The sequence below is a fragment of the Protopterus annectens genome, chromosome 10.part0 (assembly GCF_019279795.1).
Source record: "Protopterus annectens isolate FY-2018-M chromosome 10.part0, PAN1.0, whole genome shotgun sequence".
In the NCBI taxonomy this organism is placed as follows: domain Eukaryota; kingdom Metazoa; phylum Chordata; order Ceratodontiformes; family Protopteridae; genus Protopterus; species Protopterus annectens.
Window position 1 is genome coordinate 570,850,006 of NC_056744.1, and position 26,025 is coordinate 570,876,030.

At 40.5% G+C, this 26,025-nt stretch overlaps 1 protein-coding gene across 2 annotated transcripts in view; it reads left to right on the forward strand.

Moving 5' to 3' along the window:
- The window catches only part of SZT2 (SZT2 subunit of KICSTOR complex), a 3,556,133-nt gene that overhangs the window by 573,150 nt on the left and 2,956,958 nt on the right, over positions 1–26,025 (forward strand). For both annotated transcript variants that reach the window (XM_044085412.1, XM_044085413.1), the window contains exons 17-18: positions 15,548–15,626; positions 16,303–16,394. In XM_044085412.1, coding sequence (XP_043941347.1) covers positions 15,548–15,626; positions 16,303–16,394 — 171 coding nt within the window. The remainder of the gene's footprint in view (positions 1–15,547; positions 15,627–16,302; positions 16,395–26,025) is intronic.

Here is a 26,025-nt window from a genome sequence, read left to right on the forward strand (position 1 = left end):
GTCCTGATCAAACCACTCAACTCTCTGAACCATCTTTGGTCCCTGGGACCTCTTCAGCTGGTTACAGACAATACCCCAATCATGTGTACATCAACAAGCAAGGGGGAACTAGTTCATACCCTCTTTGCAAACTAGCCATGTTAGCTTGTGATATAGCTTCACGGCAAAGACTCACTCTACAGGCATCCTGCATTCCGTCATGGCAAAATTGTGTGGCAGAGAAGCAGGACCAGGGTAAACCCTTACAAATGGAAAGTAGATCATGGGTCTTCCAAGATTTGATCCACCTCTGGGAGGTCCTCAGGTACACCTTTTGCCTCTTCTCTGAACAACACCTTTTGCCTCTTCTCTGAACAATCAACTGGCAAAATTCTGTTCCAGGACTCCTTGCAAGAAGGCATGGAAAACAGATGCCTTTTCTTTTCCTTGGACAAGAATGTTACTATATTCTTTCCCACCTTTTTCACTGATATCCAGGGTACTTCTAAAAATTCAGGAGGAGTCCCCAAAGATCATTGTGGTGACTCCCTTCTGGCCCAGGCAGCCATGGTTCTCCCTTATTTTGGAAGTGGTCAAGGACATTTATCACAAGCTTCCTCACAGACTGGATCTACTTGCAAAGAAAAGGGGTGTTTGATACACCCCAACATCAGTCATCTTCAGTTTTACTACTTGGATGATAGGGTCTTGATTCCTTTTAAGCACCTCTTTACTGAGGATGTGCAGCAGGTACTGTTGGAGGCAAGAAAGCCTGCTACTAGGAAATCATATATTAGCAAATGGAAGCATTTTTCTAGTTGGTGTCCAACAACATATCCAGCAGCCATTCAGGGTTAGTTCTGTGGTTTTACAATGTTTGTGTGAGTTACTGTCCTATAGCCTTTCTTATTCCTCTGTCGTTGTTCATCTGTCAGTAATTTCAGCATGTCGCCCCTTGATGGTCCTCTTTCAATGTTGTCTGAGGTCAAAATGCTCTTGAAAGAGGCTTTGCATAAGGGGCCTCCAGGAAACCCAGTGGCCCCTCCTTGGAGTCTTAATTTTGTGTTAGAGAAGCTAACACTCCATTTGAACCAGCTGATCTAGCTGACTCAAGGTTCTTAACTTGGAAAACAGTTTTACTGATTGCTCTGACCTCTGCAAGAAGGGTATCTGAATTGCAAGCTTTTATGGTGAGTCAGCCTGCCTCATTGTACATAGGACAGGGTTTCTTTGACAACTTCTTTTATGCCTGAAGTGGTATTACTTTAAGCCAGACTATCCATCTCCCCATTTTCTTTTTGGAACCTAAAAATGAGGGAGAAAAGATTCTCTGTACCTTGGATGTCAACAGGGAACTTGGGTACTACATTTACAGAGCTATATATTTCAGATCTTTGGATACATTGTTAATTTCTTGTGAAAGTAAGAAGGGACAAACTGTGTCAAAACAGACCATTTCCAAAAGGTTGTCTAAGGCTATTCCTTTTGATCCAGTGTTGTCTGTTTTCATCCATTCAAACATGTGGGCTGTCAGGTCCAGTGTGATTCCACCTCTGCACCAATGTCGAAACTTGGCAGATCCAGAGCTCTGACTCCCTTCCCTATCTGTACTTCCCTAGGTTGTACCTCAGATACTTAGATCTCATTTGTCTCTCGAACTGTATGGATGTGTGCCTGGAGCTCTCCTTGGAAGTAGGTTATATATTTATATTATTTCCTTCATATTGCAACTCCTGTCCTGCCATTAACATTTTTCTCTCACCACCTTTTAAATTTAGTGAATTTCAGTAATCTTTAATTGTTATTGTACTGTCTTAATGTAGTTAACTCATTAAGGCCCTTGTTGTCTTCAACTCTTCTTCTACTGTGAAAGTTTTTCTTACCAACTTCCAATTTTAGTGACTTTCCTTGCTCTTAAATTATTATTGCACTTTTTTAGTATATTTATTTATTATAGTTATAACTGTTTACAAAAAAAAACTCCAACTTTTCTTTATCTTCTGCATTTTGGAATCGACAAGGTTCAAAATGTTCTCAGAGTGTGGGCACAAATGTCCTCCACAAGACCCACATACCCCTTGACATTGATTTTCAGTCTTGTGCATGTTGTAGTGCCAAATCCCTCCAAACTAGAAGGGACAAGCTGGTTTTAAAGGGACTTGTTCTGGTACAGATGAGGACTACTGCATCACCATCCTCCACCACCTCTTTCTAAACATGGCAAGCCTGAGATCAAGGCTCCCGAGTAGGGTCAAGATAAGAACAGACAGTACAAGAAGGGAAAAGAAAGAAGCAAATCTACTTCCAAGTTGTCTAAGAAATGATCTTCAGAACCAACTACTTCAGTCAGACCCCATCCCAAAGTTCCCCGAAGGTCAGAACTGATACCATCTCAGGACCTATGACCTTCTCGCACCAGCTACTCACTGGGCCTGGTGAGTTCCAAAATGCAATCACCTGTTCTTCAGGAAGGAAGATATTCATGATTGTCTTTGGTAATATCATCCACTCAATCATCTAGAAGTCTTATAGAGCTCAATGTCAATAGGATGATGAGGAAGGTTTTGAGGACACAGATACAGCTTGGGGTTATCCCGGTATCATCTCCTGGAAAGGAATCATGTGCAGGTCAACTCACCCCTTCCTTGAAGGAATCCATACCGACTCAACCTTTGGGCTTGGGATTATTAGAACCACCTAAAAACAGAACAGCTTTGTCAGCTCCAGAGCTGCTTACATCTTCAACACAGAATGTATCCTTGTATCTCTTTATTCCAAAGCCTTTGGACCGTAATGAGACTCTGCACCAAGTTTGTGTGTGTGTGTGTGTGTGTGTGTGGGGGGGGGGGGTCAATATCAAGGTTTTTGGAGCCATCTCTTTCCCTTGGTGCTTTGATTGTGGATAGCTTGGATCTCAGCTTGGCTTTGGAGCTGGGACTCCTCGGTGTAGAGATTTCCCTCTTCCTTGGAACAAAGGGAATGTTCTGTTCCAATGGCAGCCTTGGCGTTTGAGGTTTTTTGGCAACTACCAAAGACAAGATAGTTTCAACCAGTTCAGTTCCACCCAAACCTCATCTGCACTCTGGGTCTTCCCATATATATCCTATCCAACAGGGACAGTGGGTTCTAATAGCTTCTGAAGAAATTTGCTTTGATATATCCCCATCCAACTCTAGACTCTTCTAACACTCCCATAGAGGGTGTTCCCAGAAAAAGGATGTGCGAACAGAAGCACCTGGACTCTTCACCAGAATCTTTTACCAAAGATACTGACTTAGAAGAAGGGGAGGGTTCCCCTTGTGCTGTCTCTCTTTCTCTGTCTGAAGACCCTTCACCTGACCAGTTAGTATCCCTGGAGGCTTTTGGTACTGGACCAACCTTGTCCTGGATACTGCCATTCATAGATTCCCTTACAGATCTTATGGCTCAATGGGTGTGGAAGGATCCTGATGTGGTGGAGCCCTTACCTAAAATGTTTGACAGAATCTTATCAGCACCTGCAGATCGGAAACACTGGTGTAAAAGTCCACCAGTGTATGCTATAGTGGTGACAGTAGCCACCAAGAAGGAGCTATCGAAAGAAAGCTCCTCTGTTTATCCCCCTAATAGAGAGTTTAGGGTATTGGACAGATTTGGAAATCAGGCCTATGCTTCAGCGACTTTCACCCCCAGATTGCTTGACTATCTTCCCCATTTAATAAGATTCCAGAGAGACATGACTGAAGAGATCACCAATTCTCTTTCAGGGGTACTACCAGTGGATGGTCAGAAGACAGTGGATTCCCAGCTTTCCACCCTACAATCTTCTTCTAATGTGGCCATGTCTCTGCTGTTGAATGCAGTTGACCTCACGGCCAGAGCAACAGGCACTGGCATCACCTTGTGTCGCCACATCTGGATGTGACTGTGTGACTTTGTGGAAGGCTTTGTCATCCTTCATTAATGCCCCTTAAGATGGTTCCACCTTGTTTGAACAGACAATTAAGGATACACTCACTGGGAGTCAACATGATGGCAAGACTCTCTGCAGTGGGAGTATGCTTCTCCACCCCTCAAAGAACATTCTTTAGGAACCAGAGACTAGGAAGAAGATGTAGTTCTGCAAGTCAGAGTACTCTCTATGACTCCCAAGGTGGCAGACCTCCATGTGACAGAGGGGAAGGTAATTTTAACAGATGACTCCCAAGAGGCAGAGGCAGACCACAAAGTCAAGTGTTTCGAGGTCCATTTTCTGAGAAAGGCTTTCAGCACACCTGAATGGTTGCCAGACTGCTGCACTCTCGAGACAGTTGGGGGAGGGGGGTCTTTCCTTACACCCTCAAGCCTGGTGGAAGATAACATCTGATTAATGGGTGCTAAGGATAATATCCAGAGGCTATTCAATTTTTTTTTCTTCCCACCCCAGAAAAAGAAAAAAAGTCCTTGATGTTCCACCCAATCAGTGGAACTTAGCAGCCACAGAAATTTCAAATCTGCTAGTAGAAAATAGTAATTCAACTGGTACCAAATGACCACTTAGAATCCAGACTCTTTTCCCAGTTCTTTTTAGTACCAAAGAGAACTGGGACCTAAGGGCCCATTTTGAAGCTAAGTTACCTAAACCAGTTTGCAAAACAGAATTCTGGATGGTCACAATACACAGTCCATTTTGCCTCTACTGAAGCAGGGTAATTGGATGCTCTCTGTAGATCTCTAGAATGCCTACTATCACATCAAAATAGCAAAGCATTCCAGGATATTTCTCCATTTCTGGCTGAGAGTCAATCATTTACATTTCAGAGTGCTGCCATTCAGTCTCACCACAGCCCCCAGAGTGTTCATCAAGATTGTGGCAGTAGTAGCTGCACACCTGCACCTACTGAGGGTCCAAGTCTTCCCAAAACTAGACAACTAGTTTTTCTCTGCCTCCACCAGGTGTCTTCTACTCATTCTCTGAGACCATGTACTCCAGTTGCTTCTGACGTAGGAATCTCAGTAAACCTACAAAAATGTCAACTTACTCCAACTCAGACTACAAACTTCATAGGATGCCATCTTAACACCAAACTTCAGATAGTCAGTCTTCCCCAGTCTAGGGTTCTGTCACTTCATCCCACAGCTCTTCAGGTTCTAAACCACCAATGAAGTTAATCCTTCATCCCCTGGGTCTTATGGCACCAATACTTTTATGAGAGTAGTACAGTGGACTTCAGAAGTACAGTGGTCTCCATCCATTCACCCTTGACAAGCAAAATTTCGAATTATGCAAGTCTGCAAAATCACTTCCCTTGGTGTATAACATCTCTGTCTGTAACCAAGGGCCGTCCCTTCCAGATGGAGTCACCAATTGCAGTGGTGACCACAGATGCTACTCTTTTGGTGTGTGTGTGTATATGTGGTGGTGGTGATGCATTTCAAAAGGAAGATGGTCCAGACATGGCTGACAACAGAGGTCAATATTCACATCAGTGTTTTGGAATTGAGAGCAGTCCTCCTAGCGTCGCAGGCATTTCAGGACCTACTCCCTAAGGATGAGATATCCATACATGCAGACAAACATGACTGTTGTGTGGTACATCAGCAAACAATGAGTAACCCATTCTTATCCTTTTCCTTGAGAAACCATGAGGGTTTGGCAATGGGCGATGTCTTCACAACACTTTCTGAGACCAGCACGCCTCCTGGGGATCTCCAGTGTACTCGAGGAGAAATTGAGCAGAACACTTTTGATACTTCACAAGATGTTCTTTGATCCTTCAGTGACTCAAACAATTTTCAATTTCTGGGATCAGCCTTGCTATGACCTCTAAGCTTCCTATCTAAATTACAAATGTAGTGGGTATTTTGATGTGGTCTGCCAACAGTGAGAGTCACTGAGGGATGTTCTGGTCTACAGTTGGCCCCCATGTGTCCTGTATGCTTTTCCTCCTTTACCCTAATGAACAAATTCATACTGAAAGTGAAGCAGTGCAAGGCCAAGGTGATCTTTATTACTCCCCTTTGGCTCGACAAACATGGTTCGCCTTCGTGTGGCCTCTTCTGGTTCATCCTCCATGGATGTTGGATCATTATCCAGATCTGCTAACTTACATGTCTGGCCTACCTTCTCCTGATCAGAAGTCCATGAAATTAGCTGCATGGTTCCTTCAGTTTTAACCATAGCCGGAGGTGCTAGGCTCCCCCTGCAATAGTTAATATACTTTCTGCCTCACAGAAACCATTGACTGGGAAAATTTACCACAATAAATAGGAGAGATTTTCAGTTTAGGCTTACTCAAAGGTCTGTACCCCTTTTCAACAGCAGTTCCTTCCATATTTTGTTTGTGTGATCTCTTTGGCAAAGGCTTCAGTTTTGCAACTAGTAAGGCTAAGTTGGCGTCTGTTTCCAGTTTTCATGTTGGATGTAATGATACGTCTGTTGCATCTCTCAAGATCTCAGAAGCCTTCCTCAAAGGTACCTTTCTGTTGAGACCTCCCATTAGAGATACAGAACCCCATGGGATATCACCGTTCTGCTGCAAGTTCAACCCAGTCTCCTTCTGCACCCGCCAGCACAGTAGATTTAAAATTTCTTACATGGAAAACTATTTTCCTAGTCACAGTAGCATCAATCAGACAGATCTCAGAACTTCAAGCCCTGTCATCAGTCCCCTTATCTTTTTTTTCACAAAGACAGAGTTTCCCTTAGAACTAACGCTTCCTTTATTCCTAAGGTGGCATCTGGTACTAATTTAAACCAGTCTATACATCTTCCTGTCATTCTTCCAAGATACTCAAACAAAGGAGAATATTTTCTGCATTTGCTAGGTGTTCACAGACCACTCAGATTCTGTATTCACAGGGCAAAAGATCTAGATGGCTATCAGATTGCATTTCCTTTGAATATTATAAGAAAACATACCTTTACCTAATAAACCAAAAGCTGATTTAACAAGAGCAGTTTCTAATTAGATAGCCTTCAGTAGACGTTTGTCCATTGATGATCTCTTTGCAGTAGCCACATGGACAACTGTAGACACCTTTATGTCTCACTATAAGCTGGACCTTCAATCAGCGTCACATTGATCCTTTGGTTACACCATACTCAGGAATGTCCTTCCCTGATATCGCCCAGTTTAACAGCTTAAGATTCTGTCCCTTATGTTTGAACAGACAAAAATAGACAACATTAGATACAAATGTTATGTACTTACCTTAATGTTAGATCCATGTTGTCCGATTTTTGTCCACTTCAAATTCCTCCACCCCCACCCCCTTCCAAATTGTCACCTATGACTTCTAAATGATTGAGTGTATATTACTCCCCTGTCTGTGCACAGTCAGACTAGACTGAAATACTTTTAATCAGCTATTGCAGTTCATTAACTTTGATTTCCCTCTGGCAAGGGGTTTCCTTTCCCTTCCCTTAGTAAATTTGTTTGTGTATGTTTATATATCACTGTTGTAGGGGCAAACTCCATCTGAGTATTTGAGGTACAGTCTATGGGAATAGTCAGAGCTCTTGATCCGATAATCTTTGACATCGGCATGATGTCGGATCTGACAACCCACATGTTTGAAGCAGATGAAAATCAGACAGCATTGATCTAACATGGTAAGTGCATAACTTTCATTTATACTCACCATAACAGAGCTATTGCAGGCAGGGTCATGGCCCACTCTACCTGGTTTTGGCTTCATCTATGTTTTTTTTGGAAAGGGTTTGATTCTAGTAGCATTTAGAAGCTGCTCCTTCGTCCTCTGTGCATACTTTTACAAACCATTGTAAGCGTGATTCCTTCTCTAGGTCCAGATCAAGCTTTACTAGGCCATTCTTCAGGGGTTCCTGGACTTTTCTCCTTCCACCTTCCAAGTGGAGTTAGCTCTTGTTATCTACCCATATAGCAAAGGCTACTGTGGAAGTGATTGATATGATGAACTTAGTACTGCTGTGCAAGTTAAACTTACCATAACCACTTCTTCCCTTCATCCCACTTGTCTTTTGTTGTGTTTTGTGGATATTTATATTTTGCTGTTCCTAGCTTTGCCCTTTCAGGTCTCAGCATCTATTTCTGCTGGCAGTAAAGTTCTGAAGAGCTTTGTGCCCAGACTTGTTTTTTAGTCTGCTCAGCTCAAGCTGTTTGACATTTTGGCTGTGTGGATGGTGCTCTGAAGCATTGAAATCTGTCCAGCTGTTATATGCTTGGCAGAGTATAGCCAAGGCTACTGCAACAGTGATCATTTGAAGATCTACTGTTATGGTAAGTTCAATTTACATACCTGTACTTTTCCTTCCCTGATTTGGGTTTGTAAGTCTAAGGCTTCATTTTGGAATGCCCTCAGATGTTTATTCTAGAGCTTTGTTAATCTGTGTTTTATTCTGATTTTATCATCTTGTCTTTTATTTTTCATTCTTTTTATGTTGTTCTTTGCGTAATTTTAAACAGTTTAATCAGGTAAACATTGAAGCTAAATGTTTGTTTCCTTTGCCCATTGAAGGTCCAGTAGCCCAAAAAGTAGACCTAGTGGATACGTTGTTGTTGTGCTCTTTTGTTTGTTAGAAAATAATTTGTTAAACCGGTTAGACAACAATATACCTGAGGAGGAGTAAATCTGTTTCTCTGCTTACAAGAATTTCCCTCAGAACATTTGTGATGAAGCAGTTTGGTCCATACTTTGTCTTTTCACTTATTACAGTCTAGACAGCCAGTCCAGGATTAGGGAATGCTTTGATAGGGTTGCTTTTCAATGCCTTGTGCCATACTTCTTTAGCCTTCTTTTTTAAGTCAGATGCATATATACAGTAATAGAAAAGGAAGTAAACCATGTTAACATTTTTGTCAGCTGCATACACATTGTATGTTACGTTTTCTTTCTTTATAATTGTCTTTCATTCCAACATTACATAAATCACAAAATTCCTCTCTTTCCTTAAAAAACCTCACACCTGCTCCTGGACATTATTTTGCATGTATTATTTCCACAAATTCCATTTATTTATATTTAAGTTGCTCTTTCCCTTTTTTTTAAAGATTGCTTTTCAGTTCTTTTATTTTTTATAAAATATTCAGTACTTCAAATACAGTTTCTTTAGAGTTTGATTTCCATTTTGTAGTAATTTTTTTTTTGGCAGACAAGAGAATTAAACTTGAGAAGATCTTAGCCCTAGGCAATTCCAATCCATTCTCAGTTCAAAACAGTAGTTTCCTTAGTTACAGCCATTTATTTGCTCCCCCAGTATTTCTTACACAGTACTCTAGAGATTTTTTTTTTAAGTCTGGCAGCTCATTACACTCCCAGAAAACATGTTCCCAGTTGCTTATTTTGTTCCCATCCCAACAGCAGCATTTGCTATTTGCCTGAGGAAAAGTTCTCTGAAGTCTACTTGGAGTTTAAACATACCTATGCAAACGTCTTCAAGCAAAAATCCTGAATCTTCTGGACTTTGTTGCTTACTTGGAAGCCGTACATAAATCCTCCAGTTGTTCCCTTATAAATTGCTTTTCCAGTCTCTCTTCCCTATTTTTTTCTAACCTTCTTTTATTGATTATTATAGTTATCATGGAATATTTTATATGCCCTACTAATTATACCCTTTTTAACAGTGGCTTCTGTTCTCGATTTAACTAAAAACTGTACCTAAGCAAGTCTCTCACTTAGGACTCCTCTATCCCTTTCTCTTTGCGTATCAGTCCCAGATAGGAAAGGCAGTCTGTAACTTGCAGTATAAACGTTTTCTTGCCCTCATCCCTCTCTATTACTTTTCCGTGTCTAGTTTTGTGTCCAGTACCTTGGTTACTTTGCCAGTTTCTCCATTAAATTCCTCTTGCCTATTTTCTGTATCCCTACTTGCATTCATCCCTGTTGGAAAAATGTCCTTTTTTCAATTTATGTGTTGACGTTGTTTTTAGAATACTTTCTAAAAAAAAATTATGAATATAGTATTCTCCTGTTGGTGATTGTTCTCATCAGGATCTGCATTCAAAATTCCACTCGCCTTATTTCTTAAAGTCCCCCCCCCCCCCGCTTCATCATTTTCCCTTTCTACTTTGAATTGTAACCTCCTGCGTACGTTATGTTTATGAACCTTAACTCTGTAGCTGTAAAATATCCCTTCAAGTCAAGTAATCATAAACCACCTTATTCTTTTGGGAGGATCAACTTATCCCACTTAATGCTTGCCCTCTTTTACTTCTTTAATCTGACCCTTGGATCTGATTTGGCTGCTTTTTACAGCTCGTGGATATTGAAAACTCTCAAGCTCCTCCCTTACTCGTAATGCCCTAATCCTTCTCCTCCATATCCCAGATCTTGTGTGTATATATATATATATATATATATGCCTTTCTCTTTGTATTCCATAATATTCCTCTCTTTCCCTTTCTACACTTTTTGGTGTAAATTAATATTACCATTGTTGGTGTTATCGTTTCTTACCTTGTACTCCTGTGGTAGCTCCTTCATTTACCATTACTGGTAACTTTTCACTTTCTTTTTTTTTTTTCCTTTCAAAAAAAAAAATAAATAAATAAAAATTCCTTCCACCTATTAGTGGGGAGAGGTTTCTCTGGAATGGCTGAAAAAACAACAGGTTTTAAGAAATGTAAGGCCTGTGGCCACAAAATTCCTTATCAAATGCACATGATTTTGTACGTTTACTGTCTAGGCCTCGCCAGTTTGAATGTGTCTTGTGAAATATATAAGGCCTTTAATCCTCGAGCCCTTGTGGATTGTAAAAATTAACTTATTTTAAAAGGCTTACATCCTCCCACCTTTTCTGAGACTATATCTGAGGTTCAATCCCCCAAGAAAATGGAGAAAAAAAGGAGGCCAAGAAGCATCCCTCGGACCCTTCCAGATCTTCTCCTACTGCAGAACCTATAAGCTATCTAAATGATCAGATCTGACTTCATCAGATCCAAAGGCAAACTGCTCGGATCTGACAATTCTGATGCCAGATCTACATTGTTGGACTGACACATTCAGAGCTAAAGAAACTTCCTCTGACCCAGTATCCTTTGTGTGTCTATCTTTTACCCTCCCGCATTCCGTCTCCTTTCCTAGAGAGACATCACCATTCCAGGACCTCATCAGTTGCTTCCTCTTATTGCTCATCCAGAAGTGTGACCAAAGCAAATGTGGATAGGGTAATGAGAAAATTTCTCTAGACAAATTCTGATGGGTGTTTTCTCAGCTCCTACCCCATCAGGTCCGGAGACCTTTATCAGTACTACTCCACATGTTTTGTCTCTTTCTCTGATCCAACCTTTGGTTTCAGAGCACTTGGATCTGAGAATCCTAGAACCATTCATGTTGGAGCCAAAGATCGTTGTGTCTTCCACTCTGATACCGTCTTTTGAGTGGACCGGTTCCGAGAGTGTTGGAGCCGGATGACTCTCGGAGCCATAGCATCATTTCTGGATCTGAGGTGTTGGAGTTGACTCCGAAATTGTCTGAACCATCTCTCCCCCTTGGAGCCTCAGCATTGAACAGGTCATTTCCAACCCCTGCCTCAAGTGGTCTGCCTTTGGATTGGAAGGAGCTGACAGTCCTGAAGCATGTCTTCTTGGAACCGTTGGTCTCTTTCTGTCTGGGGCATTCTGCTTTTGAGGGAGTGGAGAGAGCTTCCTCTGCTGCTAAAGGAAGGATGCAGAAAGCTCCCAATGCCTCATTCATCCACGAGGCTTATTTCACATGCAGCTGAAGGTATCTCAAGAGCGGCATGTTCAGGCATTTCCATTAGGAGACATGCCCAGATGCGCCTGTGTGATTTTGCAGTGCCCTTCAAGTCTTCCATTGTCAGTGCTGCCTTTGACAGAACTTCTTTGTTTGGCCCCAAGGTTAAAGACACACTCTCCAGGTGTGAGCAGGATGGTAAGACCCTGTCTGCAGTGGTCATATGTTTTTTGACTCCTCAAAGAACCTTCTCTTGGAATAAACGAGGTGGTTGAAAAATGTGGTTGAGAAAGGGCCAGTGTCCTTTCCATGATCCACGTGGAGATAGTCCCCCCCCAGAGTCAGAGGGAACTCTAGTGGAAGATGCCGCCCGTGCAGTAGAGGAGGCCCTCAGAACCAAGGATTTAGGGACACCTTTTCTTGTTGAATCCTACCAGCGCCTCTGAAAGAAGACCTAATTGTCCACATCTGGATCTGGAAGCAGTGGTTATCTATCCCTGGACTAGAGAGCCTGGCTAGAGAGTACAAAAGATAAATGGGTGCAAAGGATTATTTCCAGAGGTTATATAATACCCTTTCACTCCCTTTATAGTAAACAAAATTCTTGATGTTCCACCCAGTCAGAGGAAAGAAGCAGTACAAGAAATAAAAAAAAGCTGCTATAAAAAAAGAGTCATCCAAGAGGTTCTTCCAGACAGAAAGAGTTCGGAATGTATTCAAGATTCTTTTTAATGCCGAAGAAAACAGGGTACTAAAGACCAATTTTGGAGCTCAGCAATCTGAACAAATCAGTTTAGTGCACAAAGTTCCGGTTGATCACAGTTGAGTCCATTTTGCCTTTCCTGCACAAGGACAATTGGATTATGCTCAGTAGATCTTCAGGATGCATACTATCACATAAAAATGAACAGACTATCCAGAAGATATCTGTGCATCCTTCTGGAAATCTATCATTACCAATTCAGAGCTCTGCCCTTTGGCCTCACCACAGCCCCCAGGGTGTTCACCCAATGCATGGCAGTAGTAGCAGCCCACTTGAGACTGCAGGGCTTCCAGATGTTTCCTTACTTGGACGACTGGCTCATAACCACTCCAACCAGGCATCTGCTGATAAAAGCACAAAGTTATGTACTCCAGCTGTTCTCTCACCTGTAATTACCATCAATCACAACAAATCCCAGCTAGAACCATCCCAAGTAATATAGTTCATAGGGGCCTTGTTCAATATGGCATCAGTGACCGCCTCCCTTCCCCTAACAAGGGTACAGACTATTCGATTTCAAATCAAAAAGATAATCAAACATTATTTTCTATCAGCTCAGTTGATTCTCCAAGTCTTGGGGTCAATGTCTGCTGTTATAGTTCTAGTTCCATTAACAAAGTACTGTACGAAAATTCTTCAGTGGACCCTAGTGACTCAGTGGTCTATTCTGCACCAGCTTTTGTCCATCCGGAGCAGAATAACTCAGCCTTGAAAAATTGCGTTTTGTGGTGGATTCAATCAGATCAGATTTTGCAAGTCTGCCCCTTCATCCTTCCTCGGCCTAAGGCCATGGTGACCACGGTGACCACGGACACTTCCCAAATTGGGTGGTGGAAGCACTTATTGGGAAAGGCAATCCAAGGCATGTGGTCCCCTAAACAGGCCAACACGCATATCAGTGTCCTAGAAATGAGAGTAGCACTCCTAGCATTTTAGACCTTCCAAGACAATCTTCCTTTGGGACTTTTATGATTCAGACAGACAATATGTCAGTGGTCTGGTACGTCAACAAACAAGTTGGAACCAGATCTTACCCCCTGTGTCAAGAAGCAGAGTGTGTGGCAGTGGACGATCTCATCTGTACAATTTCTGAAGGCAACACACATTCCTGGGAAATTCAACATGATAGCAGACAAGTTGAGCAGCACCGTTTTATTGTCCTCATGAGTGGTGTCTCAACATGAGAGTTGCAGAAAAGATATTCTGCCATTGGGGCCAACCTTGCTGCGATCTCTTTGCATCTCCCCTCAACAAGTGTTGCAGGTTCCTTGCTCTGATCTCCCCACCGGAGGAATCGTTGAAAGGTGCTATCTTCCACGATTTGCCCACCCCAGTCTCCTCTGTGCTTACCCCCCAACTCCTCTAATCCCCAGGTTTCTCCAGAAAGCATCTCGATTGAAGAACAGTGTCATCCTTATTGCTCCTTATTGGCCTCAGTAGAGTTGGTCTGCCTTTCTTTGGCCTCATCTAGCCTGCCCACCATGGATTCTGGATCCAGTTCCAAACCTCCTGTCTCACCCACAGACATGATTCACCTGGACATTTTAGGCCTAAAGTTGACCATGTGGTTTCTCCACTTCTGTTGAAAGCTAGACAACCCAGGCTCTCCTCCCCTGTCTGTCACATTCTTTTTTATACCCATAAAGCTTCCACTAGGAAGATTTACAGAAGTAAATGGAAAGCAAATGTTTATTTAGCAGAGCAGAAATACACTGACCCTTTTTCAGCCCCAGTACCTAAAATTCTTGAGTTTTTGGCTACAGTTTTTAATGAAGGGGTTAGATCCTCCACTATTAAAGTAAAACTAGCTGCCATTTCCAATTTGCGTATATGAGTAAGCAGTTCCACCTTAGCTTCTCCAAAACTTTGTAACCTTTCTTCTTAGACCCCCTTTTAAAGATCCAACTCCACAATGGGATTTAAATTTAGTTTTAGAAGCTTTGACTCGCTCTCCATTTGAACCATCAACGAAGTGTGAACTAAAATTTTTAACCTGGAAAACTATCTTTTTAGTTGGCATAACCTGTGCTAGAATAGTCTCAGAACTTATCACAATGTCTTCTAAGCTTCTTTATTTGATTTTTCTTAAAGATAGGGTCTCCTTACAAACCAAACCATCCTTCCTTCCTAAGGTGGTGTCAGAATCCAACATCAATCAGTCTAGCAATCTTCCAGTTTTCTTTCCAATTTTCATGAACAAAGGGGAATATATGTTACACTTGTTGGATGTTCACAGACCGTTACTTTTCTATTTTGCAGAGAATGGAAAACTTCAGAAAATCAGATTAATTATTTGTCTGCTTTTTGGGATCAAAACTGGGCAAGCCGGTTACCAAAGTAACTGTAGCTAAGTGGCTAACTGATTGCATTTCCTCTTTCTACAACAAATTGGGTTTGTCTTTACTAAGAACTCATTCAACCAGGTCCATGGCAACTTCATTAGTATTTTTATACAGATCTTCCATGGACGATATTTGTGCTGCTGCAGCTTGGTCTAAGCCTCATACCTTTGCTCCTCATTATAAATTGGATCAGGTCTCTAGGAGAAGAGCAGCCTTCAGTTCAACAGTGCTCAGATATGTCCTGCCTTAATATCCACCCAGGATTCAGGTAGCTGGGGACTCTGCCCCAATTGTTGAGGAATGATTGAAAATTGACAGCAGCATATAAAATAATGTCTTCACCATAATGTTCTATTTGTGTGTGTTATCCATTTTCATTCTTCCTCAACTCTCCTCCCTCCAACCCACAACCCCCTGCCATTTTGTTTGTGACTTCTGGAAGAATAAGAAGATACTAAGGGAGCCGGTGCTTCCTGCCTTTGAGCTCTAGATATTGGTTTCTCATGTAATGGTTGTTCCTTATTTTCTAATAAGCAAAAAGGTCAGCAAACAAGATCTGAGGTGTGGAGAGGGACTAGAGCTTTATAGGTAAGGGAGGAGCTTGAGAGTTTTCAGTATACACAACCTGTAACAAGCCTCTGATACGGATTTGAACCCACTTGTTGAAGAATGAAAATAGACAACACAGACGGAACATTATGGTGAGTACTTAACTTCTTTTCTTTATCTGAATTACTTTTGTTAACTTTGATAGTGTTTATCATTTATAGTTTAACAGAATGCTTGATAGAATGCAAAGGATTCTAATTTTATTTGTTTAACTCTACAGGATTCGCCTGTCTGAAGGATTCCATTTTGCATCCAGTGGAGAAGGAATTGTCAACATGGTGCTGGAGGTCCCAATGAAGGTAGATTGTAGTCTTTTGGTATGGATTTTACTACTCATTTTGTGAGACTAGACTGAAGACCTGTCGGAGGTAAACCTGGCATAACTTAAAAAAAAAAATTAAAACTGACCATTTCCATTGCTTCAGTTGTAATTTGTATTGAAACATGTCACAGTGTATCACTGTTGCTTTCAGAATAACATAAATCTACTTCAAAACTTAACAAGTAAGAGTGTTCCTTCTCAACAACAAGAAGGTGGTAGCACTGCGAAGTATTTATGAATGTATAAAAAAACTATAACGAGACTAAGTGGATTGCTTTTCAAAGTATTCCCTATATTTTTTATTAAAAGAAATTATTTAACAAAAAAGACTTGGGAGATGCCTCAAAATAGTTGAGCACTACCTCTAGTGTATAGAGTATCACATTTCATATGACTTTAAATGTGATGTAGACCTTACATGAAAAAGGATGAATAAATTGTTAATGTTAAATGTTACTGATGAAATGCAGTGAAGCTATAATTTATTTGTTGGTAAGGACCTAGGAATCATCTTGGTCTCAAGTTCTAGACCCTCCTGTTTTTCCCCCTTGATATTGTGCAGCTTTATGTAGCCAAAATTATTTATTAACAACATATTTAACCAGTAATATAATTTTTAAACATTTTCCCCTCTATTTTTTTTTAATTACTAGAGCAATTTTTCCAGTGAGAACGATGGCAAAATGCAGTCTTGTCTGATCCAGTATATCCTTTTCCCACCTCACTGCATCTCAACCAAAGACAGGTAAAATGAGAATCATAATTAAATGAAACTGTTTGTATGTAATTTAGTACTCAAGCAAAGCATCAGCATTTTAAGCAGTGAATTCAGGAACAACAAAATGCTCATTTCCAGTATTCCTATGCCTAATAAACACTGATCAGAAGAGAAAAATAAAAACAAACAATGCACTGGACACCAACCAGGAGAATAAAATAACTAAGCAAATAATGTTATACTCAAGGTTTAGACTCAATGCACTACTTTATTAAAAGAAAATAAACTCAAAGTAAGCACCTTCTTCATTAATTCTTGACTTCATCGGACTCCGAGTCTGATGAAGTTAAGGAATAATGGCAGAAGCGCTTATTCTGAGTTTATTTTCTTTTAATAAAGTTGTTTATTGAGTCTAAGCCTTGAGTATAACATTTTTTTTTATTTATTTACTAATTAAAATAGAAGTAAAAGAACAAAAGTTACACATGTATTCTAACAAGCCCAGGCTGTGCCACCAGATTGTCTGCTTTGTGATGTTCAATTATAAAGTCAAAAGTGACTTTGATTGCAACCGATCCACTTAGCAGAAGAAGCTTAAAAATGCAAAATTTCTTAATAATCAGAGGTTATAAAATATTTAAAGAATCAAAGGTCATCTTTTATTATTAGCTTGTTCTCCCTTACCTTCACATTTTCCATCAGCATTTCCATGTTTTATATCTCCTCCATAATTGTTTTAACTTCCTTCCTCATTAGATCTTTATTTTCTAACTCTAGGAGCTTTTTTAGAGGCCAGTATTAGGAAGTCAAACATATCTCTCTTCATTTTATTAATGGAGTTAAAAACAAAGTGATTGTATGGACAACTTGATCCAGCCAAAGGTTGTTGCAGATGTCTTGTATCTCCTGCTTAAATATATGTAATATCCTCCATTCTGAGAGTATATTCAACCAAACCCTAGTGTTAACATCACTAGCAACCAGAGCTACTTACTGGAAACATGTTCATTAATCTTGAGGGGTGTATAAAAATAATTAAGCACTGCAAGTCAGTGAACTTAAATCCCCTTGACGTTGTTGCATGCTAAGGAAACAGTATCAACCAGTTTCATACCTCAGTTGGTACCAGAGTCTATAGGTCTCTTTTCCTTGACAGTCTGCATTTGTTTATTTATTTTTTTACCTTAGTGCCTTCTAAAGTTGTATGAATTCTACTACAACCTCTCTTTGGTGATATGAATCCTTCTGTACTTTCTATAAACCCCCTTCCCATAATGGCGAGTTTGTCTCTTTGATTTTTAGCAAGCTAGCTTTTCTCTGTATAGTTACCAGATCATCAACAGTCTTCTTAATTCATTCTGCATCCCACAAGTGTGGACAGAGAAATACCAAGTCATCATTTCCTGTCCCAGTACACCAAGCCACGACATTTAGCAAGAGACCTGTGAATTCTGTTTGCTTGTACTTCTGACTGGTTAGCCCAGTGTATAGATGACAAGTCTTTGGTCCACTAGTACAGTCCTATTTAGTACCTCTTTTTGTCAGCTGCGTCAGAGTCAGAACGTCACTAAGGGTAGATTCATTTTTCATTTTATTCCTTTCTCATTGCTTAGTATTATGTTATGAACTTTGAATATCCCCTCCTCAATAATTAATTGATATTGACTTCCAGATTACATGATTAGCATTTACTAAAAATTCATGGAGCAGTTTGTTTAACTGCATTTTGCTATACAACTCAAAGTCAAGCAGACGTAGTCCTTCTGTGGAGGTTGGTAATGTTCTCATCTTCCAGGCTATTCTGGAATTTTAATCTGCCTAGAGAATTACCATTTTCCTGAGTTAATTCTGGAAATTAGTAGAAGGGGAATTTGTCAAAACATGTCAGGTGTTTAAGAGAATGTTTAATGGTGGTATTATTTATACATGAACAATTTTATGGTACTTTTTATGATTTAGCATATTATGTTCTTAATAAGATTATGAAGTATTTAACAAGATTAGAATAATCTATGTTATTTAGATTTAGGTTTGTCATATTAACTTTTAGCCCTAGAGGAAAGCAGAGTAATAGTTCTTTAATATAATATGTTTCCTTCACAGCATATTATTTTTTTGTTATAGATTACCTATAAAGTAATTATTTAAGTATGTATTTTATAAAAGTCTTAGGTTATGGATTCTTAAATTTAGAGTAGGTTTAGTATTTATATGTATGTATTAATGGATGTCATCTTCAGTTTTTAATGCTAAATTTTAAAGTGTGTATAAAATAGTTGGTGTAATTGAATAATGAGGTTTAATCATCCAGTATCATTTAGTATAAATAGATGGGAGTGGCGATACAGAGGTAGCATGTCTGAAAAGGTTCTGAGCTAGGATGAAAAACATGGTGATTCTGTTAAGCTTTTTGTTTTATTGCATGTTTACTTTGACTGTTTTATTTTGTGATGTTATTGTCGCCTCACAGTTAGACGTTGCCCGTTCGATTCTCAGTTAGAGCGTCTTCTGTGTGGCGACATGCGTGAATGGGCGTTCCTTCGTTGAAGGTTGTGCGTTAGGCCCGGCAAGTCAGCACATAAAATCTACTGCCAATCATTAGCAGACCGGAGTTCCGCTGTGGCGACCCCTAACCGGGAAAAGCCGAAAGACACAAACAAACAAACAAATTAAAATGTATTTATCCCCGGATGTTTGCTGGAGTCATGGTATCACCTCTACTGTTCCTGTTTTCGTGCTTTTGTTTGAGAGGCGGCACAAACCGTATTATGTCTTAATTTTCTTGCATAAAATTTTGAAAACATCCTTTTCCATGTTTGGAGGAAGTCTTTGTATGAAGTATCCTTGTAAGTGAGTTCAGCTGAGCTAGACAGTGTCCCACCCATTCTCTGTCCGAAGTTGGTCAGCTGTTTAGTGTCAAAAAGAAATGGAAGAGAACCTTCTACTTTTGGATGAGTCTGTTTGAAGAACATATTTTTTTTGTCTTTGATGTGTTTATTTCATAACCTGAATGTGTCTCGTATTCCTGCACCTCTTGAAAAGTAATCCCTAATTAATCACCCAAAGAAGATAAATTAGCAATTAAATCGTCAGCATAAAGAAAAAGTTTACTTGATAACCCTGAATGGTATACCCCCTTTTTTGGTACTGCTCCTAGTTGTGCTGCCAAAGGTTCTAATTATAAAGCAAGAACAACCATGGAAAGAGGACACTCCTAGTTCCTCTGCAGAGGTAACTACAGGAGGAAGTCTGGTCCATATTTTTATTCTTACTGAAGAGAGAGAGTGGATCAGATCCCCAACTTTGGTATAGAATCCGAGGTGCAGTAATGTTTCAGATAGACTATTCTAAGTCTGCATGGCTGAGTGCCTTCTCCATGTCTAAATGCGCTTTTATTAGGGCTTGTTTTTTTTTCTTGACATTGCCAGTTAAAAGCGAAGTCTATCAAATGCAGTATGGACAGGTGCAAACCCATTTGATCAAAATGTAGCAAAGAAGGTGGAAAACAAGCTAATCTGTTTACTAAAATGGCAGTGAAGAGCTTGTAGTTATCATTTAAAATTATAGGACTACTTGGATCCTTAAAATTATTGTTAAATCCTGTTTCCAGACTGACAGGACACAACTAGTTGAAAATACTTGGTTAACCAATCATGTGAAGTTCACTGTAAAATTGATTTCCCTGGGCAAATATTTCAAGCAGCAGTCCTTCTGGATCTGGAGCTTTTCCCATCTTCTTTTCTTTTATATTTCTGCAAGTAACGAGTTTGCCCGATCCTGTGATAGTTTTCATAACTTTAAACCCTTCAAATTCTATAGGAGAAGAGATCTGGTTAACTGACTCACAGCACTTGTAGCGTTAATGCAGGTGTAATTCCAGCTATACTGTGCCTGATTTTATTTACTGCCCTTCTGTCTCTTATTATCTATGTCTTAGAGGCATATAGTTTTGGCATGTATGGGTGATTTCAATATCTCATAATTGAAAAATTCTTCTCGCCTGGTCTGGCTTGTAATAAATCAACTTAGTTATTTTATCCTTATTTCTTGCATTCAGTGTTCAGTATCAGGCAGTTTACCACCTAACTTTGAATTCCCAGCAGACTGTGCTGACAGCGCCTAGTTTCTTCCCAGTTTAACAATATTTCATATTTGTAAAATCCTTCCGTTAGATGTGTTTAATAACTTCTTGAACAAATCTCGTAGAAAGAGACCTCATCCTGCTGTCAGTCCTTGCCGGTCATTATAAAAAATACTCAGTGTTTCTTCAAACTGTCCACTCCACAAAAAAAAAAATCATTCTCCAGTGTCTTTGAAATGAGCCTTTATCTAGGTGAAATTTTAATGATAAAGGAGAATGACCCAGCAGGTTTATTAGATAGATAACTATGGTATCTACTAAATAACAGTGTTATGTAGCTGTTATTAATCTATGTGAGAGTAAGAAGAAATCTGTCTGAAAAGCAAGTATGCTACTCTAAGACCTTATTTGTATCCACCTTCCTCATAGCAGATAAATACGTAATAATGAATTTGCTTACAGGTGAGGTAAGTATGCCTTTGTGTGGGCCACAATGTGCCTCATCTAGACAAAACATTGTATTCTGGTTCCTACCCCATAAAACTATACCTTCTTGACTCACATCTTTACTAATTTTATAATTTCTTTTTGACTTGTACCTGGTTGAGGTATATACATTTACTACAGTGTACTTTTGCCCTTCCATGTTTCCTTTGCAAACTGCATAATTACTGTCGCTAGCTGTTATTTATTCTTAAAGGAAAAATGAGGCATCTTTTTTGACAAAAGTAACTGATCCCCTATGCCTTTTCACAGGATTTGAAGTTAAACTTCCCTGTATATAACTAAATTTCTAATCCTTGAAATACTCAGTGGGACAGATTCCAAAAGACTTGCTCTCCATTTAAATGACTTCAGTGTAAGATGAATCTGTAAAGCAGTACGTGGAGCAAGTCACTTATAAGAGCAAGTCTTATAAAAATGGACCCAGTGTCTGTTAAGTGAGCCTCCTTTAATATCAAAAAATATAGTTTGGACATCATATACATGTGAATGCTATAATTTTTTCATTGTGCTTTTTAGCTGAAACATTGCAAGAGACATACAGACAAATGTTCTTTTAGATAATGATGCATGACTATTATAGCAATAACCCACACTTGGGTGTGGGTAATGCTGGATTTACCCATGGTTGGTGTGGTTTGGTCACGAGGGCGAAGCCCGAGTGGCCAAACAAAGCCAACCGTGGGTAAATCCACCATTACCCACACCCAGAAGTGGGTTATTGCTATTATACAATGACATTATTTAAGAAAAAAAATAATTACTTTTCTTAAATAATGGCATTGTATAATGCCTCCTTGCTGCCCTTCCGCAGCTGTCTGGTATTCTGTGGCAGTTCTGATGTACTGAGCATGTGTGCCTACGCAGTACATCAGAGCTGTGGGCAAAAGCAACGGAGAAAGCAAGATCTCCATTGCTTTTTACAAACTGTTTTGCTATGTTAAATGGGTTTAACATAGCGAGACAGCTTTAAAAAAGCAACGGAGAATCTCCATTGCTTTTTTAAAGCTGTCTCGCTATGTTAAACCCATTTAACATAGCGAGGCAGTTTTGAAAAAAACAATGGAGAAAACAAGATCTCCGTTGCTTTTTACAAACTGTCTCGCTATGTTAAAGGAGTTTAACATAGTGAGACAGTGTGAAGCAACGGAGATCTTGCGTTCTCCGTTGCTGTAAAAAAAGAGTTATAGTAATGGAAAAAGTCCGGGCGACGGGACCTTTTTTCCGTTACTATAACTCTGCTGATTGGTCAGCGTGCACGTTTTTGAATATTAATGGGGGGGTCATTGTATAATTTCCCATTTGTAATTCTGTACATAAGGTTAAAGTGACTAAAATATTTTCACTGCCTGTATTTTACTATCCGTAGCCATAATCAAAAGTTTCCAGTTTCTTCATTTTGTATTGTCTTCTCTTCAGTCCCCTCCCACATCTTCAGCTGCCATAACAGAATCCTTTTTAACTCATTCTCCTTATTAATTCACCTTATCATGTTGCCATAAGTATTGGTATTTCTGAACCATTTCATATGTGGGTGAATAGTTTACCACTATAGCTTTTGTTTTATCTTCATTTATTTTATATCTTGAAAAGACTTGAAACTGTCTTAAAATGTTCCACAATTCCAAGTGTACTTTAATGGATTTATCAAGTACAAAATAATATCACCTCCAGATAAAGATAGATCTGATGTTTTTAATTTTCATTCATTCCTTACTAATGGGTATTGGTTCCGTCCTTGGAACTGAGTTGCCGTTATAACAAACTTGCGCCAGCAAAAAACTCTCAAACTAAGCTTACCCATAGTGCCCCTCTCTCTATCACCTCAGATCTCGTTTGCCACGTATACTACAAGACGTGTCAGGCTAGTTCTCAAGCTAAGTCATTTAAAAATGTTATAATTCTAAAACTGTTCTCTTGGTTACTTGTAAAATTCCTTTTTCTCTGTTAGTCCTATAGAGTTTGCTTACCCTTTGACATATTTTCTTCTTTTCCTTACCAAGTTTGTGGTATTCTTCCTACCATTGCTGGTACATGCCTTCCTGTACTTCTGAGGTAATTCCCAATACCATTGCTGGTATCTCCCCTCTCTTCTCTCTCCCCCCTTTCTTCCCTTCTTTACCCGTTGGATATTTCTTGTCTTACTGTTGTTGGTAAACAAAAAAACAAAATAAAAAGTCCTTTCTTTCTTCATAGTGTGTAATTGGCTGTTTGTGTCATATATACCATTGTTGGACAGGTGTTTACTCTAATGTTGATGATGGCTGATAAAAAAGGAACAGTGGGCTTCAAGCATTGTGATAAGTGCAGTAGAAAAATGCTGAATTGAAACGGTCATTTGTCTTGTGTTTATTGTCTCAGGGTACAGCATTTGAAAGTTGAACCTCCATGCGACATACAGTGGATATAAAAAGTGTACACACCCCTGTTAAAATGCAAGGTTTTTGTGATGTAAAAATGAGACCACAAAAAATCATTTCAAAACTTTTCCAACCTTTAATGTGACCTATAACCTGTACAATTCAATTGAAAAACAAACAAATCTGTTAGGGGAAAAAATATAAAAAATAAAAAACATACAATAAGCTAGTTGCATAAGTGTGCACACCCTTAAACTAATACTTTGTTGAAGCACCTTTTGTTTTAATTACAACATTCAGTCTTGGGTGCACACCTGCCAACAATTAGAGACTCTGATTAACCCCAAATAAAGTTCAGCTCAAGGGTCTTTTAAAAACGCATTTCTCAGAGGCTATTTCTGAGACATTGGGCTTAGCACCTCCTAAAAAGAACACAAGAAAAGAAGCTATTTTGTTCCTTCATTTCCACACCTTACACTAAATCAGTTAAATCTTTGGAACCAAAAGCAAAATTACCTAAATTGACACCAGAAATCTCTGCACTGGGGCCTCATACCCCTCCTACAGTGCTGTCCTCGATACCAGGACCTCAACCACCAACTGTGGTGCCATCCTCGGCACCAATGCTTCAGCCTTCAACTACAGTACTGTCCTCAGCACCAGTGCTGCAAATTCCCCCTGTGGTACCTCTTGTGAGTACAGAACCATCCACGGTACAAACTACAGCTGCACTACAGATCCCCCTTTCATCAACAAAAATAGATTTCCCAACTCCGGTCACTGTCCCCCCCCCCCGCGTACATCTTGCTGGTCCTTTGACCACGGTGCCGAAAGGTGAGATATTGCCTCTGACCCAATACTCTTTGTCAGCCAATCCCTTTTTTTGGACATGCAGTACAACCCCTTTTTAGAATGCCCTGATTCGCAGTCGGGGATGTCAACCCACTTCCCAGAAGCCTTTCGGAATTCAACATAGTGAGACTTGTGGATCAGCTATTGCCGGCCGGAGGAATTCCAACTCCATCCAAATCCTCCCTCCCATCTGTAGCTGGGGAATTTTCTCCACAGACTCCTGACATATATTCCTCCTTCAACCTCTTTGGAGGTATTGGAGTCCTTGATACCAATGCCTATCCCAGTACTGGCTTCTTCGGTTCCATGAGTAGACCTTACCATGGCACCGGAGCCTACCCTATGGAAATCGACTCACTCAGAGCCAAGTCATCCTCTGGAGTGTGACTGGGCTGTCGGCACCGTGACCCGTAGTACAGCGCCTGTTTTTTCTACGGCACCATCTACTACGGTTCCGGTTGTCGTCGTGGCACTTGTGGCTCCTTCCCTTGGGGATAGGATCATCGGAGCAGGGTGTGACCCAAGTCCCAAGGTTATCTTTCTCGGTTCCAGGCTCCCACTCCTCTTCAGGCAGGCCTGCTTTCCAGATGATGGAGAGGGCACTTGCCTTTGCAAGCTCACAGCAGGTTCCTTTAATGCCAGAGACTCATATATTTCTGTCCTCTGAACCCCAGCTGACACAGTCCACTACTGTAGGGCATGAGCACGGGAACCTCAAAATACCCTTCCACAAGGTACCCACTCTTCAGAGTCCTCTTCAGATGTCCCGACTAAGGAGGTACCATGTAAGAGGTCATGTAAGAGGAAGCATGTGGATTCCTCCAAGGAATCCCTTACCAAAGATGCACACTACAATGAAGGTGAAGGGTCCCCACGGTCACCTCCTGAGGATGTCTCCTTTGGAGACATACTGGAAATTTTAAAGCAGTGGGGAGACTGGAAGCCCACCAACCCTTCCTCTGAGGAGTCTGTATTCTTGCAGGGTTTCTGTGATAGACCCTCTATTTCTTGGATGATCCTGCCTGCAGATGACCTGGTGCAGCTCATTGTGCAGCATGCTTGGAGGAATCCTGACAGTGTTGAACATATCCCCCGGAGACCAGACAAAATTCTTTCTCCACTGGAAGACAGTCCACATTGGTCCAAAGGCCTACCAGCAGACACTATGGTGGTGGCAGCGGTGGCCACTAAGAAAGAGCTCTCATTGAAGTCATACTGTCCATCCCCCAAACAGGGAGTCTCGGGCGAGTGTCAAGTTAGGGAACTGGGTGTTTTCTTCATCACCCTTTGCTATCCAGTCCTTGAATTACTTGGCACACTTTACCCAGCTCCAGAGAGACCTAATTTTGGAACTCTCAGGGACCTTAGCAGGAGCAGTTTCTGACAAGGTACACAACAAAGTTACCTCACAGCTTACCACCCTGGAATCTTTATCCAAGCCATCTATGCAGTTAATCTCTCACACTACCGAAGGGGCGGCTAGAGCAGTGGGCACAGGAGTTGTCATGAGACGTCACGCCTGGATGGGCCTATGGGATTTTGCAGACCTTTTTAAGTCTTCTTTTCTCAGTGCTCCAGTGGAAGCTTCCTCTCTTTTTGGCCCAAAAGTGAAAGACATGTTGACCAGGTGTGAAAAGGACGGCAAGACCCTGTCTGCTGTGGGCGTACATTTTTCCACCCCTTAATGATCTTATTCTAGGAGGAAACTCAACTGGAAGACACCCCTACAGAGGTAAAGGGGGTCCGCATAATCAGGGATCCAGAGATTTTCTCTGGACAAACCCTATCAGCACTCCTGAAGAGCGGCCTGATTGCTTACCTCTGGAAGCAGACTGGGTACTGTTTTCTCTGCACCACTTTG